This window comes from Colobus angolensis, unplaced genomic scaffold, assembly GCF_000951035.1.
Source record: "Colobus angolensis palliatus isolate OR3802 unplaced genomic scaffold, Cang.pa_1.0 Scaffold234, whole genome shotgun sequence".
In the NCBI taxonomy this organism is placed as follows: Eukaryota; Metazoa; Chordata; class Mammalia; order Primates; family Cercopithecidae; genus Colobus; species Colobus angolensis.
Window position 1 is genome coordinate 1061607 of NW_012115533.1, and position 18615 is coordinate 1080221.

At 34.4% G+C, this 18615-nt stretch overlaps 1 protein-coding gene across 1 annotated transcript in view; it reads left to right on the forward strand.

Annotated features, from left to right (window-relative positions):
- Positions 1-18615, forward strand: part of ZBBX (zinc finger, B-box domain containing) — a 138508-nt gene that overhangs the window by 16003 nt on the left and 103890 nt on the right. The window contains exons 7-9 of the mRNA XM_011944626.1: positions 4413-4461; positions 5162-5271; positions 16397-16492. Coding sequence (XP_011800016.1) covers positions 4413-4461; positions 5162-5271; positions 16397-16492 — 255 coding nt within the window. The remainder of the gene's footprint in view (positions 1-4412; positions 4462-5161; positions 5272-16396; positions 16493-18615) is intronic.

The window sequence follows — 18615 nt, forward strand, 5'->3', positions numbered from 1 at the left end:
TGAGAAAGCATTTTATTCTCTAGTGTCATTTCCCTATCTTAGGGAAAAATCAATTATAAAAGTTTTAACCCCCAAAATTAAAAAAAAACTTATCTCACTAGAAACAGGCTATTTGTAAGACTATTAAAAGAATCTATAGGTCAGATGAAAGGAGGCTGAATTAAAAGGGTAGAAAAACATACATAAGAAAAATGTGGAACCATAAAAGAGTAAGAAAGGAGAAGAGGAAGTCAAACATATAATTGATATTACAGGCTGGATTGACTAAGAGACAGCATAAAGAAGGGACTCAGAAAAGTATAGGGTATACATTTAGAGTTTTGTTTGAATTTTCAAGAAAGTTGAAGTTAAGGGAGTAAATGTACTCCCTAGGGATTTGTAAAAAGTAGAGCGATATAAAGAATAAAGCTTAAAGAATGCCAGTGTGTAAACTATATAGGCAAAGAGAACTTTAATATTCACTCAATAAGCTCAATAAGTGTTAATACCAGTCAACGGTTTAACTTCTTTTCCTTTCTTATCTCATTAAGTGCTTATATCACTCCTAAGAGGATGTTATTATTATTCCAGTTTCACAGATGAAATAATTTAACATCAAAAAAATTAAATAACTCACTCAAGGTCAAAAGTCAGGGCCAAGATTTAACATATAAGCTCTCAGGCTTGTCTAAGATAATTTGTCAGCTCCCTAGTGAAGAGAGATTGAGAAGAAAAAGAATGGCAGAAGTAAAATCGAAGTAGTTCAATGTTATAAGGACAAAAGTAAAGGAGAACATTTTTAGAAAATATGAAGTCAATAATGTCCAATATATTGTGTAGTGAAAAATGTTTTGAGTATTTATTTAGACCAGTGTTTCTCTAGGGGACAATTTTGCTTTGCAGGAGATATTTGACAATGTCTGGAGACATTTTCAGTTGTTAACATTGAGAGATATACTTTTTTGTTGTTATTTTTATGTGTGTTTTTTCCTAAAGATATATAGTGAGTAAGGGCCAGGGGTACTGCTAACCATCCTACAATGCACTTGACAACCCCCACAACAAAGAATTATTTGGCCCCAAATGTCAGCGATGCTGAGGTCTGGAAACTCTGTATTAGATTATATAGCTTAACATTCACTTAACCTTTCCAAGCCTCTATTACCACATTTGTATACTTGCATAATAATACCTACTACTTCAAAGAGCTTTTGAGCAATGTCAAAAACTCTTTGAAATATGTGAAACCACTTTGTAATGATACCTAAACATTACATTAAAATGTCTGTTCCTGGATAATGGAAATATTTAAAAGCCCTAAATGTGATGAGTGTGTCAACATTAAATAAGAGAGTAGATTTCAACTGGTTGAAAAGAAAAGGGTGGGAAGCAGTGAGTAAAGACTATTGTTGCAACCAGCATGAAAGTAGAGGGTGACCTTTCAAGGGTTTAATAGAATCAAGGAAAGACTTTATTAAATTCTTTTCTAGAATGGGCAAGATGATGTGAGCCAGTTTGTAGAATGAAAGATGGACATCTTAGTAGAGGAAAGAGTAAAAATGTGGATGAAAGAGGTGCCAGTTGCTGGGTATGTGGTCTTTGAAGAGGTAGTTCATTAAAGAGGCCTTCACCAAGGAAGGAAGACATATTTTTGTGTGAGACAAGAAAGGTGGAAGAAAAAACAGGTGGCAATGAAAATAAATTTTAGAGATTTTTTTGACAAGTGGTGAGGTAGGACACTGAAACATTTTAATAGGAAGACCTCAACTTTCTTAGGACAGTTGAAGACAATATCATCTTCTCAGGTGAATGAAGGGAAATGGGATGAATTTGAGTTCTTGGGAATAAAGAGATTTGGAGTAACCGCTGTGGGAGTTGTGATTGGGGATTAGCAGCAAATGAGTTAATGGATTGCCAAAGAGCCATAGAGCCTACTGAGGTTGTTCAGCATGGATTTGTAGGAGACTCTATAGTATTATTTTTATCACAATGGTACATAGATATTGGAGGTATCAGAGGGAAGAGATAAGGTGATTGATGTTGGCACTGAAAAAGTTTTCACTCTGAGATTTTGAAAGTGTGGCTATTCAGAATGCTGCTTACGTGCCAGATTTGGTCCTAATGGTGAGGTGGCTGAAGAGGCATTTAGATGTAAACAGTAGCCAGCATGTTGGAGGGTCTTCAAACCAGGATGTCAGGTGAACATGTACATTGAAGTCTCTAAGACTGTAAAGCAGAAATGTGATGGAGAGAAATACTGAGCAGGTGGCTGAAGTTCAGGTGGAAGAGATCCTAGATATTGACACAGGCAATAAGTGGATGGTGGGGACCTACAGTAGAGGCAACTTTGCTGAATCATAAGAGCAGAATCATATTCTGGAAGCAGCACTGAAGAGCAAATCGAAAAATTTTCTCTCTCCTGGTGTGTGAAAGGAAGTGGAAGGGAGGCTAGGTCTTATGGGAAGTGCTTTGGTGAAAACTGTGCCTAAGTAAAGGTGGCTTTCAGTTGATGTAAACTTTTGAGTGAAACATTTTTGGGAAAGGTTTAAAGCATAAGATACATAAATGACTATTTAATAGAAGCTCCATGGAATGGCAGTAGGGGCTTGGAAGGAAGGACAATTAGTACAGAATTGCAAAGTTTCAGTAGCTAATTGGGTTGACAGTGAGAACGTCTGAAAGATGACTTGTGGGAGAAGTTTGGGCTCAGTGTGGCAGATGAAGGCATTGGTGGGAGTTCGGAGGTATTTGTGAATGCCAGGGAGGCTAATAATGATAGCATAGTCTGATCCCAGTGGCTTAGATAATATGTCTATGTGGTAAATGCACTAAGATTTCCTGCCCCCCCGATAGCACCCCTTCAATACCTACTGGTGGGGGAGTCAGCACATTAATAAGTCATAGGCTTTAGTATATAAGTTCCTGATGTTTGTATATACAAACATATACAGATATCCATCTTTCTATCTATATGTATATATAGATATGCATATATTATTTATGTGTATGTATATGTGTGTATATGTGTATATGTGTGTTTGTGTAAGTATGTGTATCCTTGGTTCAACCCTTTCCCAAATGGATAAAAATCAGACCTATGAGGAAATTCTATTTGTCTAAAAATAGCAGCTAGCAGTTTGTTCTCTGAAATATTTTTATGCAATTTGAATTACTTGAAATAAATATGGCTATGTTCATAGAGCAGAACAATATTAATCATAATAATAAAAACAAATTATACAATTTCCGGAATAATGGGTTCATTTTGCTTGGGCATATCTATCCATTCCATCCAGGGTAGCCTATAACCACACTGATCATGTTTCAATTCAGATGTATCATTAAAGTAATCATACTGGATAATTTGGTTATGAAAAATGAGATTAGATTATCTGTAACTTGTATAACATTAGCAGTTTAAAAATAAAAGTGTGGTTCATAGAAAAATTTATTATTTCAATCTTGTTTTCTTTTCTGCTATGTTTGTTACATAGCATCTGAGCAGTTACTTTGAAGAATGTGAAAAATAACTGCCCCTTTGAAGCAGAACCACTAGATTCACCAGGAATAATTAGGCCTACATTTTCAGATGACTGCAGTTGGTACAGCCATAGATATAGAGGCAGCCATTGTTCTCATATTCTCACGTACACATTGAGCAATTGAGCATGGAAATTGCAAATTGAAAACTAGGCCTGAATTGACAGTATCTCTATAAATTCATACCATCCTTCGTTCTCGTTTTTGTACTTTAAATGTTGGTTTTAGTAAGATCAAGGCAAGCATGTTCAATTGGCAAGTGTATTTTATTTCCTAAAATATTAAAATGCCCAAATTTTAAGTGATGATATATTTGAAATATCTAGCAGTGAATCTTATTTATTCAATTTTTTTTGACTAATATTTAGGAAAGTCAGGGATCACAAATAACACTTTTGAAGAATAAATCTGTGATGCCTACACATGTAGTTCTCTAAATTGGGCAAGTAAAATAATATGGTTTCTATAGTAATGTAAGCAGAATAGATTAGTCACAATTCAGTTTAGATTCAACTTACACAAATATTAGACTGTGTGTCTCAGAAAGAGCAGAAATAGAAAAGATGTATTAAACCTTTACAAAATTTGAACACTAGCACTTTCCTAAAATCATTACATGATGACATGTTTAAAAGACAATTTATGTTTTCAAAAATTGGTTTATGTATATTTTTAAAATTTATTTTCTTTTTTATGATTTCTATTAGATTAATTAAAAGGTACACATATGCTTTAATGATGATCTCCTATTAATTTTATATTATTCTTTAAAAATAAATTTTTGTTCAAAATGCACCAAAGCTACAGCTTTCTTATGCTTTTGTTAGTAACTTAAACTTTCACTGAATAAGATAATATACACCTGACAAATAGTATCTATTTTATCAATACAGTTTTCTGCTGGAAAAGTGAAATTAAAATTACTGAAGGAACAGATTCAAGGTAAATAATTTATCACCATGTTATTAAATGCTAAAGACATTCCTTTCTTTTACATTTGAGTTACAAATAAAGTTAAAGTTTTAGAATTGTTCGTGCAGTATAAAGATTCTAAACCCCCAAATCATGACACAATGATTTTCAACATAAATTTTATTCGGGTATTTTGCGGGGCTTTTGTGTCAAAAAAGTAAACTTAATACATGATTATAATAATAGTATTTTTCAAAAGTGCGGACTTTTACAACACTGTTCCTTAAATTTTATTGATGTAATGTTTTAATAAGGAAGATAATTTAGCAGAGTAAATTATAAATTAAAATTTCACTCTAGAAAATTTTTAAAAATAGAAAAATTGCTTTATATTTTAATAGATTGTTTAATAGTAGCAAAACCAAAAATATAATTTGAATTTATAATAATTTTCAAGGAAATAAGATGTTTTTCTGGAGGATAGTAAACACATTTAATGTTGCATGATTAATATAATTTGACAGAAAAAATTTAGAAATATATATATTATATATTTATATACATATATGTATTATGAATATGTATAATTATAAACGTTTAGAATTTGTTCTATGTGGGCTTCAGTTAGATCCAGAGATGGGAAGTGTGCATAGTTTCATTAATTTATCAATTGGAAAACTTAACATTATATTTTTAAATAATTGGAGTAACATTGTTTTTTTTCTTGCAGAGTCAGTGAAACCAAGAGTTAATTATAAAAGGGCAAATTCTTCAGAATGTGAAAAACCCAAGATAAACGGGAAAGTTTGTGGACAGTGTGAAAACAAAGCTGCTCTACTAGTATGTACACTATATGGTATTTATATACATATACTGTGTAGCAGGTATATTAAGCAGTTAGAATTTTCACATGGCCTCATACACCTCTCCCAACTTAACTTGCATGCTGCTGGGGACAGCCAACACCTGTACTTATTCTCTGAATTTCATCCTCTCATTCTCGTTTAAAGACATCACCTTAGACCTTGTCCCAGGTCCTCTGAATCATAGCTATTAGCACACAAACATGCTGCAGTATCTCCCATTCAAAAGCAAAACCAAACCAAAATTTTAAATTTTAAATTTTAAAAAAGCAAACAAAAAAAAATTCTTTTTGACCTCCAAGTCTGCACCCCATTATTGTAAAACTCTTCTGAAGAGTTGTCTATACTTGCTGTCAGCATATTGTATCCTCCCATTATCTATTTTTTTAATATTGAGGCATAATTTACTATGAAATGGATGGACTTCAATGTACAGTCAGATGTCTTTTGGTTAATGTGTTCACCTCTATCAAGACGTAGAAGATTACCTTTATCCCGGAAAGTTCTCATGTGCCTTTTCCAATCAATCTCTAACACCAAGGCCACTACTGTCCTGATTTTTAACACTATAGATTTGGTGATATCTGTTCTTGAACTTTATGTAAATGGAATGATATAGTATATATTTTTGGCTTCTTTTGCTCCACATGGTGATTCATCCATGTTAAATTTATCGGTAATGTGTTCATTTGTATTATGGAGCAGTATTCCATTGTACAGTTGTAACACAGTTTGTTTATCCATGCGTACATTGAATGACATTTGGGTTGTTTCAGTATCTTTGCTATTATGTTTAAGGCTGCTATGGACATTTGTGTATGTCTTTTTTTTCTTTTCTCACAAGTGACATATATTCTTCTTCTCTCTCTCTCTTTTTTTTTTTTTTTTGAGAGGGAGTCTGGCTCTGTCGCCCAGGCTTGAGTGTAGTGGCGCAATCTCGGCTCAATGCAAGCTCCGCCTCCCCAGTTCAAGCAATTATCCTTCCTCAGCCTCCCAAGTAGCTGGAATTACAGGCACGTACCACCACGCCCAGCTAATTTTTTGTGTTTTTAGTAGAAATGGGGTTTCACCGTGTTAGTCAGGATGGTCTCAATCTCCTGACCTCATGATCCACCCACCTTGGCCTCCCAAAGTGCTGGGATTACAGGTGTGAGCCACCAGCCACCGGCCTATATTCTTCTCTTAAAAGCTATAAAGTGAAGGCTGGGCATGGTGGCTCACGCCTGTAATCCCAGCTCTTTGGGAGGCCGAGGTGGGCGGATCACGAGGTCAGGAGATCAAGACCGTCCTGGCTAACACGGTGAAACTCCGTCTCTATTAAAAACACAAAAAATTAGCCAGGCATGGTGGTGGGCCCCGTAGTCCCAGCTACTCAGGAGGCTGAGACAGGAGAATGGCGTGAACCCGGGAGGCAGAGCTTGTGGTGAGCCGAGATCACACCACTGCACTCCAGCTTGGGGGACAGAGTGAGACTCTGTCTAAAAAAAAAAAATAATAAATAAATAAATAAATAAAGTGAAAGTGAAATGAAGAAGTTACAGAAAATTATGACTTCTGACTGCTCTTTAACTTCTCATTGGTACCAATTTCATGAACATTTACAAAATTATGGTGAAATACATATAACATAAAATGTATCAACTTAGCTATTTTAAGTATACAGTTTAGTAGCATTAAGTATATTAACATTGTTATGCTACCATCACCAGCGTTGATTCACATAACTGTTTTCATCTTGCAAAACTGAAACTCTATATCCATTAAACAATCACTTCCCCATCCCTATTCCCCCCAGTCCCTAGTAAATAGTATTTTACTTTCTGTCTCTGAGATTTTGACTACTCTACCTCATATAAGTAAAATCATACACTATTTGCTGGCTTATTTCACCTAGCATAATATCCTCAAGGCTTATTCATATTGTGGAATGACAGGATTTCTTTGTTTTGTAAGGCTGAATAATATTCCTTTGTATGGATGTGCCACATTTTGCTTAATTGTTAATCCATTGGTGGACACTTGGGTTGCTTCCCCCTTTTGGCTATTGTGAGTCATGCTGCTATGAACATAAGTGTACAATTACCTCTTTAAGACCTTGCTTTCAGTTCTTTTGGGTATACACCCAGAACTGGAATTACTGGGTTCCCATTCTCTCTTGAATTCTCTCCATTCAGTCTTGGGTCCCCACTACTATCCAGGAACTGTTTGTCAAGGTCAACCAGTGACTTCCACATTCTCATATACAATGGTCAATTCTCAGTTCTTAATGTATTAGGAATATTTTATAGTACAGTATCCCTCTCCTTATCGATGATTTTATTCAGTTGGCTCCCTCTGGGACACTATGATTTCTTGATTTCATTTGACATTGATATCGGTTTCTTCTCTGTCTTCTTTGCTGGTTTTCTGTATTGACCTCTTAATGTTGGAATGCCACAGGGCTCTAATCTTGTCCATCTACACTTACTCTTTAGCAGTATCAACCACTCTCTTGGCTCTAAAGACCCTATCTATATTGATCATCCCTGAATTTACACATTCACCTTATACCTCTCCCCTGAAATTTTGGCTCAGTCTACCTACTCAGCACCTTTATATGAATGTCTAATAGGCATCACTATTTTAATGTGTTCAAAATTGAGCCTTTAATTTTTTTTCCAATAAATAGTCTTCCCTCACAGTTTCCTCTTATCAATAAATATCAAGTCAAATGTTACCTACACTGATAGCCCTTTATAAAATAGTAAAAGCTAATTTACACTCTCCAGTTTTGTGAAGCTATTTCTTTTGTCTATGTAATATTGATCATCATTTAATATATATTTGTTTATTTTCTACTTATCTGCAATGTAAACTTCATGAGGGTAGAAGTTTAGTTTTGCTCACTGCTGTGTGCCTACCACCTAGAATTATGCCTGCAGTGTGATAGGCACTCAACAAATATTTAATGAGTGAATTATTTATTTGAAACTATTTCATAATATAGACATTCTCTTAATTTAAACATATTTTCTTTTTTTTGTTATTATTATATTTTAAGTTCTAGGGTACATGTGCATAACGTGCAGGTTTGTTACATATGTATACTTGTGCCATGTTGGTATGCTGCACCCATCAACTTGTCAGCACCCATCAACTCGTCATTTACTTCAAGTATAACTCCCAATGCAATCCCTTTTCCCTCCCCCCTCCCCATGATAGGCCCCGGTGTGTGATGTTCCCCTTCCCAAGTCCAAGTGATCTCATCGTTCAGTTCCCACCTATGAGTGAGAACATACGGTGTTTGGTTTTCTGTTCTTGCGATAGTTTGCTGAGAATGATGGTTTCCAGCTGCATCCATGTCCCTACAAAGGACACAAATTCATCCTTTTTTATGGCTATATAGTATTCCATGGTGTATATGTGCCACATTTTCTTAATCCAGTCTATCACTGATGGATATTTGGGTTGATTCTAAGTCTTTGCTATTGTGAATAGTGCCTCAATAAACATATGCGTGCATGTGTCTTTATAGCAGCATGATTTATAATCCTTTGGGTATATACCCAGTCGTGGGATGGCTGGATCATATGGTACTTCTAGTTCTAGATCCTTGAGGAATGGCCATACTGTTTTCCATAATGGTTGAACTAGTTTACAATCCCACCAACAGTGTAAAAGTGTTCCTATTTCTCTCATCCTCTCCAGCACCTGTTGTTTCCTGACTTTTTAATGATTGCCATTCTAACTGGTGTGAGATGGTATCTCACTGTGGTTTTGATTTGCATTTCTCTGATGGCCAGTGATGATGAGCATTTTTTAATGTGTCTGTTGGCTGTATGAATGTCTTCTTTTGAGAAATGTCTGTTCATATCCTTTGCCCACTTTTTGATGGGGTTGTTTGTTTTTTTCTTGTAAATTTGTTTGAGTTCTTTGTAGGTTCTGGATATTAGCCCTTTGTCAGATGAGTAGATTGCAAAAATTTTCTCCCATTCTGTAGGTTGCCTATTCACTCTGATGGTAGTTTCTTTTGCTGCGCAGAAGCTCTTCAGTTTAATTAGATCCCATTTGTCAATTTTGGCTTTTGTTGCCATTGCTTTTGGTGTTTTAGACATGAAGTCCTTGCCCATGCCTATGTCCTGAATGGTATTCCCTAGGTTTTCTTCTAGGGCTTTTATGGTATTCGTTCTAACATTTAAGTCTCTAATCCATCTTGAATTAATTTTCGTATAAGGAGTAAGGAAAGGATCCAGTTTCAGCTTTCTACTTATGGCTAGCCAATTTTCCCAGCACCATTTATTAAATAGGGAATCCTTTCCCCATTTCTTGTTTCTCTCAGATTTGTCAAAGATCAGATGGCTGTAGATGTGTGATATTATTTCTGAGGACTCTGTTCTGTTCCATTAGTCTATATCTCTGTTTTGGTACCAGTACCATGCTGTTTTGGTTACTGTAGCCTTGTAGTATAGTTTGAAGTCAGGTAGTGTGGTGCCTCTAGCTTTGTTCTTTTGACTTAGGATTGTCTTGGCAATGCGGGCTCTTTTTTGGTTCCATATGAACTTTAAAGCAGTTTTTTCCAATTCTGTGAAGAAACTCATTGGTAGCTTGATGGGGATGGCATTGAATCTATAAATTACCTTGGACAGTATGGCCATTTTCATGATATTGATTCTTCCTCTCCATGAGCATGGTATGCAGTTATCATTGAAGGTACTGCAGCATCATTTGCGATTTTAAATATAACACATAGGTAAAAAGCAGTTTCCTCTTCAAAGAATTTAATGATCATATATACTAATATTTGTATATTATGTTATAGTTTTAGAGAACTTAGCCATAATCATTTCTGACTTAAATCTATATTGTTAGGTTTATTTAATGGCAGTTTTAACTGGACTCTGAGTTAGAATGCTGCACATCTAATAAAGAGCTAATAACAATATTAAATGTAAAACCCTAGCTCTTGGTAGTAGAATATTCTTCTTATTATATTATTTTGTTATTTGATATTATGTTCGACAATAAGGAATCTTAAAAAATTATTACTGTCCAGAAATTTGTAAAAATTATAAACAAATGGTAATATGTCTTAAGTTAAAAGTATGAAAGCCAAAAGGTGCTTACAGGTTGAATTAAATTGTTGGGATCTGCTCCTAATGATCTGAAAAGGAATTATACAGGAGCTATGAGTCGGTATTTTTTGTGACTCCTACTCTGTGGTAAGTACTTGAGCCATGGAACTTGAAAGGTATGACACAAGTAGATAGAGCTTGACCTGAAAATAAAGGATCTGTTTTTCAAGAAGGTAGGAAAAGTAAGAAGAAGGATGTCCCAGACAAGATAAGCAGCATGTGCCTTGGCTGGAAAGCACATGAGAGTGACATCGTATGCAGTGATTAAACAGCTGATTTACCTGAAAAACATTGTGTGAACAAGCCAGAATTTAGAATAAAGAATTTAAACAGTCTTTTAAAAGATTTTAAGAAATAATATTATTTTATTTGAATAAAAATAATATCCCATATTAGTTGTCAACACATAATAATAAGCTATTTAAAAATTCAAGTTAGGCAGATTTAATGAAATAGACCATGGTACTGTTAAACTCTGATGTTATCTTTTGTGCTTAGCATCTGTCATTGCATATGGTTATGCTGACTGGATAATTAGAGTGAATATATATATTTGAAGGCCACATACGTGTGTATGTGGATATATATAAAGGAGATATATATATATATGCGTGTGTGTGTATATATATATTTCCCTGGCCTTCACCAGGGAAAATTGTGTGTGGGAGATAGGAGTTAAGGGCTTGTGTTTTGGGAGTTTGAAACTCAACTTTTCCTGTTATTAGCTATGTGACCTTCAGCAAATGACTTAATCCCTCTTTGTCTCTGTTTCCTCATTTGTGAAATAGCTTACTAGGGATAATAGTTCTCTGTACCTCAAAGTTATTACACGTAATGAGTTAATACATGTAAAATATTTAGCATTGTGTCCAGCACATAGATGGAAGATAATAAACAGTGTGCTTTTGTTGTTGGCAAAATTTTTAATGACCTATCCATTTACATATATTGATGGCAAAGACGAAGCCCAAAAGTTCCAATTTTCTTGTATGTTAATTTGGCAAATGTGACTAACTTAATTAAACTCAAATGGATTCTGACGCTTAGCACAACTGATCATCAGATTAACAAGATATTTGTTAAAACTGCAGCTGGATATTCCATCATTGAGGAAGCATCTGTGGTGGAAAGTAGTCCTTATTTACATTTTTAGCATGTTTCTGCCAGTTGTCCAAACTGCCTAAAAAGATTTTCCAATTGGAGGTCATTTTAACTCAATTTTAATCCAAATATCCTTGTATAACAAAATACATAAGCTTACTCTGCAAGTCCAGCATTGATCTTCCAGTCTACAAATATTCGTTTGGCTACTTTTACTAAAAGTATGTTGTTAACAGATACTTGGCTTAGAATTATATGCTGAAACTCATTTTCAGTTTTCTGCATTGTAGTGTAAAAACAGTGCCAAATGTTTAGGGGAAATTCACTTAAAATTAGCAAGTTATATTAAATAAAAATTATGCAGTGTATATTTTGAAATACATATTAATATAATGATATAACCATGTATTTATATACAATTATCATTTTAAAGTTTATTTTACATTTAAAATATGGATTTAGGATAATGTTTTTATCATTTCTCCAGAAGAATGAAGCTCATGAAACAAGAATGGAAAGAGGGGACTAGTTTCTATGCTAGGGATAGTGTTTGTTTTTCTTCAGATTAAGTAAAAAGTCCATCCTGTTTTAGCTAATCACACCTGAAAAATACACATTTGGATTTTGATACATACCAGACCATGCATTCATTTTAAAAACTGAATTTTATTTTATTGTGGATTTTTTCAAGGTTTTTCAATACAAATGGTCCCTGACTTACCATTTTTGACTTACAATTTTTTGACTTTATGATGTGTAAAAAAAACAGTATGTATTCAGTAGAAACCATACTTCAAAGTTTAAATTCTGATATTTTCCCAGGCTAGTGATATGTGGTAAAATACTATACTAGGAAGTTCATAGTCAGCCATGTGATCATGAAGGTTAAAAAAAAACACAAGATATTCAACAATTTATTATAAAATAGGTTTGTGTTAGATGATTTTGCCCAAACGTAAGCTAATGTAAGTGTTTTGAGCACATTTAAGGTTAGCCAGGCTAAGCTATGATGCTTAGTAGGTTCTTTGTACTAAATACGTTTTCAACTTATAATGTTTTCAATTTATGATGGGTTTATTCGGCAGCAGCCATATTGTAAGTTGAAGAGTATCTGTAACTGATTACTATTTTAGTTTATTGTAAATGATTAATTTAATGATTAGTAATGTATGTTGCGGTTAAGGGCTTAAGCTTTGAGCCACATGGTAGGATTGAATTCCTGTCCCCACTATTAGCTTTTATGACTCTTGATAAATTCTTCATCATTATGTTCCTTTGTTATTTCTTCTTCATTATGGAGATACGATGATGATTGTAAATTTATAGAGTTGTTGTGAGGATTAAATGAGATAAAACATATCATATCACTGCTTTGTTAAAATTTATTATTTTTATTTTTATAGATTTAGTTGGTACAAGTGAAGTTTTGTTACCTGGAGGTATTGCATAGTGATGAAGTCTGGGCTTTTAGTATCCACCATCTGAATGGGAACATTGTAGCCACTATGTAATTTTTCAGTCCTTACCCCTCTCCCACCATTGCAATATATGGAGTCTCCGATGTCTATTTTTCTACTCTGTATGTCCATGTGTTTAGTTAACACCTGTTGTTTAGCTCTCCCACTTACAAGTAAGATCATGCAGTATTTGACTTTCTGTTTATGAGTGATTTCACTTAGGATAATGGCCTCCATCTCGTTCCTTTCATGTTGCTGCAAAAGACATAAAATCATTCTTTTGCATAGTGGAGTAGTATTCCATGGTATGTATCTTATATTTTCTTTATCCAATCAATTGATGAGTCTTCGGAGAAGCTGTTAGGGTTTTCTAGTCATAAGATCACATCTTTAGCAAACAGAAATAATTTGACTTCCTTTTTTTCCAATTGAGATGCTTTTTTTTTTTTTTAATCAGAGTCTCGCTCTGTTGCCCAGGCTGGAGTGCAGTGGCATGATCTCGGCTCACTGCAAGCTCCGCCTCCTGGGTTCACGCCATTCTCCTGCCTCAGCGTCCTGAGTAGCTGGAACTACAGGAGTCCGCCAACACGCCTGGCTAATTGTTTTTTTTTTTTTTTTTTAGTAGAGACGGGAGTTTCACCATGTTAGCCAGGATGGTCTCGATCTGCTGACCTCGTGATTCACGCCCCTCAGCCTCCCAAAGTGCTAGAATTATAGGCCTGAGCCACCGCGCCCAGCCTGGATGCCTTTTTTTCTTTCTTTTGCCTGATTGTTCTGGCTAGGAATTCCAGTACTATGTTGAATAGAAGTGGTAAAAGTAGGCATCCTTGTCTTTTTGTAGTTGTTAGGGGGAATGTTTGAGACATTTACCAGTTCAGTAAGATGTTGGCTGGGGTTTGTTGTCTTATGACCTTTATTATTTTGTGAATGTTTCTTCTGTGCCTAGTTCTTTGAGGGTTTTTATCATGGAGTGATGCTGAATGTTATCAGATACTTTTTCTGCATCTACTGAGATATCATGTAGTTTTGGTTTTAATTCTGTTTATGTGGTGAATCACATTTATTGGTTTGCATATGTTGAGACATCCCCCATCCCCTGGATAAGACCCACTTGATTATGGAGTAGTATCTTTCTGATGTGTTGTTGGATTCAATTTGCTAGTATTTGTTTTGAGAACTTTTGTATCTATGTTTATTAATGGTATTGACCTCTAAATTTTATTGTGTCCTTGCCTAGCTTTGGTATCAGGGTTACACTGGCTTCTTAGAATGAGTAGGTAGTATTTCCTCCTTGATTTTTTTGAAATAGTTTCAGTATATTAGTATCAATTTTTCTTTTTATGACTGGTAGAATTTGCTGTGAATCTGTCTGATCTTGGCTTTTTTTGTTGTTGTTGTTCTTGGGAAAAGTTTTATGACTGATACAACTTCACTACTCATACTGGTCTGTTCAGAATTTCTGTTTTTTCCTGTTTCAGTCTTGAGAGGCTATGCGTTTCCAGGAATTTATCCATTTTCTGTATGTTTTCTAGTTTGTGTGTGGAGATGCTCATGGTGGTCTCTGATGATCTTTTGTATTTTTATGGTATCAGTTGTAATGCCACCTTTATCATGTCTTATTGTGCGTATTTGAATCCTTTCTCATTTTTCTTAATCTAGCTAGTGGTCCACCAATTTCATTAATTTTTTCAAAGATCCAATTTTTTCTTTTGTTGATTTTTTAAATTTTTTGGCTCAATTTTATTTATTTCTTCTCTGAGCTTTGTTATTTCTCTTTTTCTGCTAGCTTTAGGTTTAGTTTGCTCTTGTTTTTTTTTTTTTTTTTTTTTTTCTTGGGGTGTAATGTTAGGTTGTTGACTTGAGATCTTTCTATCTTTTTGATGTAGGCATTTGATGCTATATAGCCTGCCACCCATTAGCTGGCTGTGATAAAGGGGCTGGACTGATCCTGGGTCCCCAGGTGAACACTGGTGGGTCAGTGATGGCTATGCTGTGGGCCAGCCACCAGGAAGGGCAGAACATTCTCTAATGGAAAGGCCAGCAGACAGTTTTAGGAGCGACTGACAGGCATGGGGTGCTTGATCTGAATGCACCAGGTCATGCATTAGTAGTGGCAGAGCATGAGAACACCCAGCCTCCTCTCTTGCTCCCCAGCCCTGCAGACAGGAAGGGCACCAGTGGTCTCTGGACAGGACTCAGACCCTTGGGGTATGGGCTCCAAGAATGGCACCTTAGTGCAGCTGCTCAGCACTTGGAAGCCTACGGGATGTCACGTGAGTTCTAGCCATTCCTCTGTGTAATATCCAGACACCTCCCTACACTAGTGTGGAGGCCTATGGGGCTCCCAGATCTCTCCATACTTAGGATTGCATAGGTCCATGGCAGGAATGTGAAAGCATTGGAAATCCTTCACTTACTGCTTCCCTGGGTCCAGATCCCAGTGACCCCAAGCAGGAAGCCCTGTTTCTCTTTTCTTCACCCTTGGTGTCTCCCATCATCTCTCTGCTGAATTCCAGTGTTCTCTCGCAGGCAGTCCATTTGAAATGTGAATATCTACTTGATACTTTGGCTCCTGTCTACAGAAAGACACACCTAAGGTACATTTAATCAACCATCTTGAACCTGGCTTCCAATTTCCATTTCCTTTTCTCTTTCAGTTTTGCTTGGCATCATCATAGGTACAAAATATTTAACATTATTTAACTTGTCCAACAATTTTAAAATTATATTTTTAAGCATCATAATTTGGAAGTTAAATATAAACTTGCCCATAATCATTTTATCAGTTATTAACATCACAGACATGGTAACGTAGTTCCATCCAGTATTTTTTTCTTATACAGTATTTTTCAATATTTTTTTTTTCCTTTGGAGATGCTTGTAAGAAAAATTTTAAAGCCATATTTTGAGAACCACCAGTAAAGGAGTACCTTCCAGGAAAGTGTATAGGGATTTTGGAGGGCAAAGAGTATGCGTATCATTTGAAAGTAATTATGCCATATAAATCCGTACAGAAAGATAAAATAACTCATAAAAATGAAGGATTATTCACCCAGAGATAATACTGTTTAGTTTTTACCAGATCAAAAAGTTTGACCTGAGGCTACTGGTTGTTTTATAATTTATTCAGAAACTATGCATACATCCATGCATCTAAAATATACATCTAAAACCTACATTAAAACTACTACACTTATTTTGTTATAAGAATAATTAGTGTTTTCAAATTAGTTTTCTTCAAAGAGTTAAGTCTTAACTGGGACAACTAGTCCCTTAACTAGTCCTAAGCCTGGGACAGGCTTCTCAATTCTGATGATATAGGTATTTAATTAGAGAAATAAATATTTAAAACATGGCATCTTTATGCAAACACTTTCTAAAAATCATACTCTTTTATAAGATTATGTAAATTTTTTAAAAAATATCTTTTTAGGTATGCCTTGAATGTGGAGAAGATTATTGTTCAGGATGCTTTGCTAAAATTCACCAGAAAGGGGCACTAAAGCTCCACAGAACAACTCTTTTGCAGGTATGGCTTTCTAAAATGATTTACATGTAGTGTGTTTATAAAATGTTTCCACATAAAGACGTTTAAAATGTGTTTAGTTATGTAGAACTCAGGATGATTTACGCTAATTTCTAAAATTCTATTATATACAGACAATCCTGAGGTATATCTTAAAATTGTTTTATTGAACACTAATCTAGACTCTATTTTACCATTTAAACTGTTTTAATGTAGTTGCAGAAACAGCTTGGAGCCTTCAGATTATGTATTCTGACAGTGAACTTGACACTTAAAAATTAGACAATATTTTTATCGTGTTTTTGAATGAATGCATAGGTTAAGTATTATTTCTATGGTTTTTAGATATAAATCTCTTACGTTTTCAAGTTTATTTAAAAATTAGTTCTTATTTACCTTGCCCATTATTATTTAGGAAAGCTTATCTCTCAAGTTTCTATTTTTTCTTCTGTACATATAAGGACTTTTCATTTATCCTTATATGATCATTGATTTTGGAAATGCCTAAACTCAAACTCTGTCAAGTGACTTTAAGATTCTAATACTTAAACTACAAATAGGGTTAGATACAGACATGACATTACACTAGTTACAGTTAATGATGCATTGCTTTGTCATAGATTTTATTCATTTTATAGTAATTTATTCAACAAATATTTATTGAGTACTTTCTAGAAGGCAGGATGTGTGCTAGGCAGTGACTTTACAGAGACGAATAATGGTAGGATCCTACTCTTAATTAATTAAGGGTTTTAATATTATCTGTAGGCAAAGGAATGGAGATAATCAGATCTGTGTTTAGAAAGATTACTGGTGAATTTCAATCTTTACGTTTATCTCAACATACCGATAAATATCAGTAGCCATCAAGGGTGCTGATGACCCAAATAATGATAACCACAAAACATAAAACATACCTAACTAATATTCACCAAAGTCAGTGACTTTTGAGTGACCACTCAATGTTTAGAGCTTCTGGGCAGAAAGGATGAAGGGGAAAAAAAAAAAAAAAGCCAACCTGATACTTGCCTCTCTCATGGTATTACAATCAGATAGTCATAAGAAATGAAAATTAATTGATATAGAAGTGAGTCTAATTGTTAATATATGAATAATATCGATTTAACTAAAGGCATTCTACTTTGAAGATAAATACTGTAATATCATTACCACAGATGAGTTCATATTAGGAATTTTTCATTCAATGATTTATTCAGCACATTTTCTGAGTTATCACTCAGTGACTTTAAGCCCTATGCTATCTTATATAAGAGATACAAAGAAGAATGAGACATGGCTCCTTTCCTTCAGTATCTGAGCTTCAATATTTATCCAAGTTTGATTTTCTTGTTCTTGCTCTCTCTCCCTCCCTGTCTTCTCCTCTCCCTCCCACATAATTTCAAAGGATAGACTTTGCCGTGATATGGCTTATTGTGATCCAGATGCAGATATGACACAAGTAAAATCATAATTACTAAAAGCAACATGACATACAATATGCTTTCTAAACATTGAGCATTATTTTGTTTTATGCTAATGTTTTTAAAGTGTATGTATCCTGTATCTTAACAGAAGAAAGTGATCATTGCAGGTTGGAAATTTATCAAATTCCAAAGGTAGATTGTATTAAATTAGTGAGAAAGTATCTACCAAATATACACTTCATTATATATATATACACATGTATATATAATGTATATATAATACATACAATGTATGTACAATGTATCTATATATAATATATACAATGTATATATAATGTTTACTTTTTTTGTACAAATTCCTTCAGTTTACATAGTTCTTTTGCACAAAACATTTATGGCAATCTACATACTCCTTCTGCTCCCTTTCCATCTTTATTGAGCCATAATTGACAAGAAAAAATATGTACAATTAAGGTGCATAATTTGATATTTTGACATATGTATGTGTATATATATATATATACATTTTGAAATAATCTCCAAATTCAACATAATGAATGTTTCTATCATTTCACATTACATCACCCTTTCTTTCTTTCTTTCTCGTTTTTTCTTTCTTTCTTTCCTTTTCTTTCTTTCTCTTTTCTTTCTTTCTTTCTTTCTTTCTTTCTTTCTTTCTTTCTTTCTTTCTTTCTTTCTTTC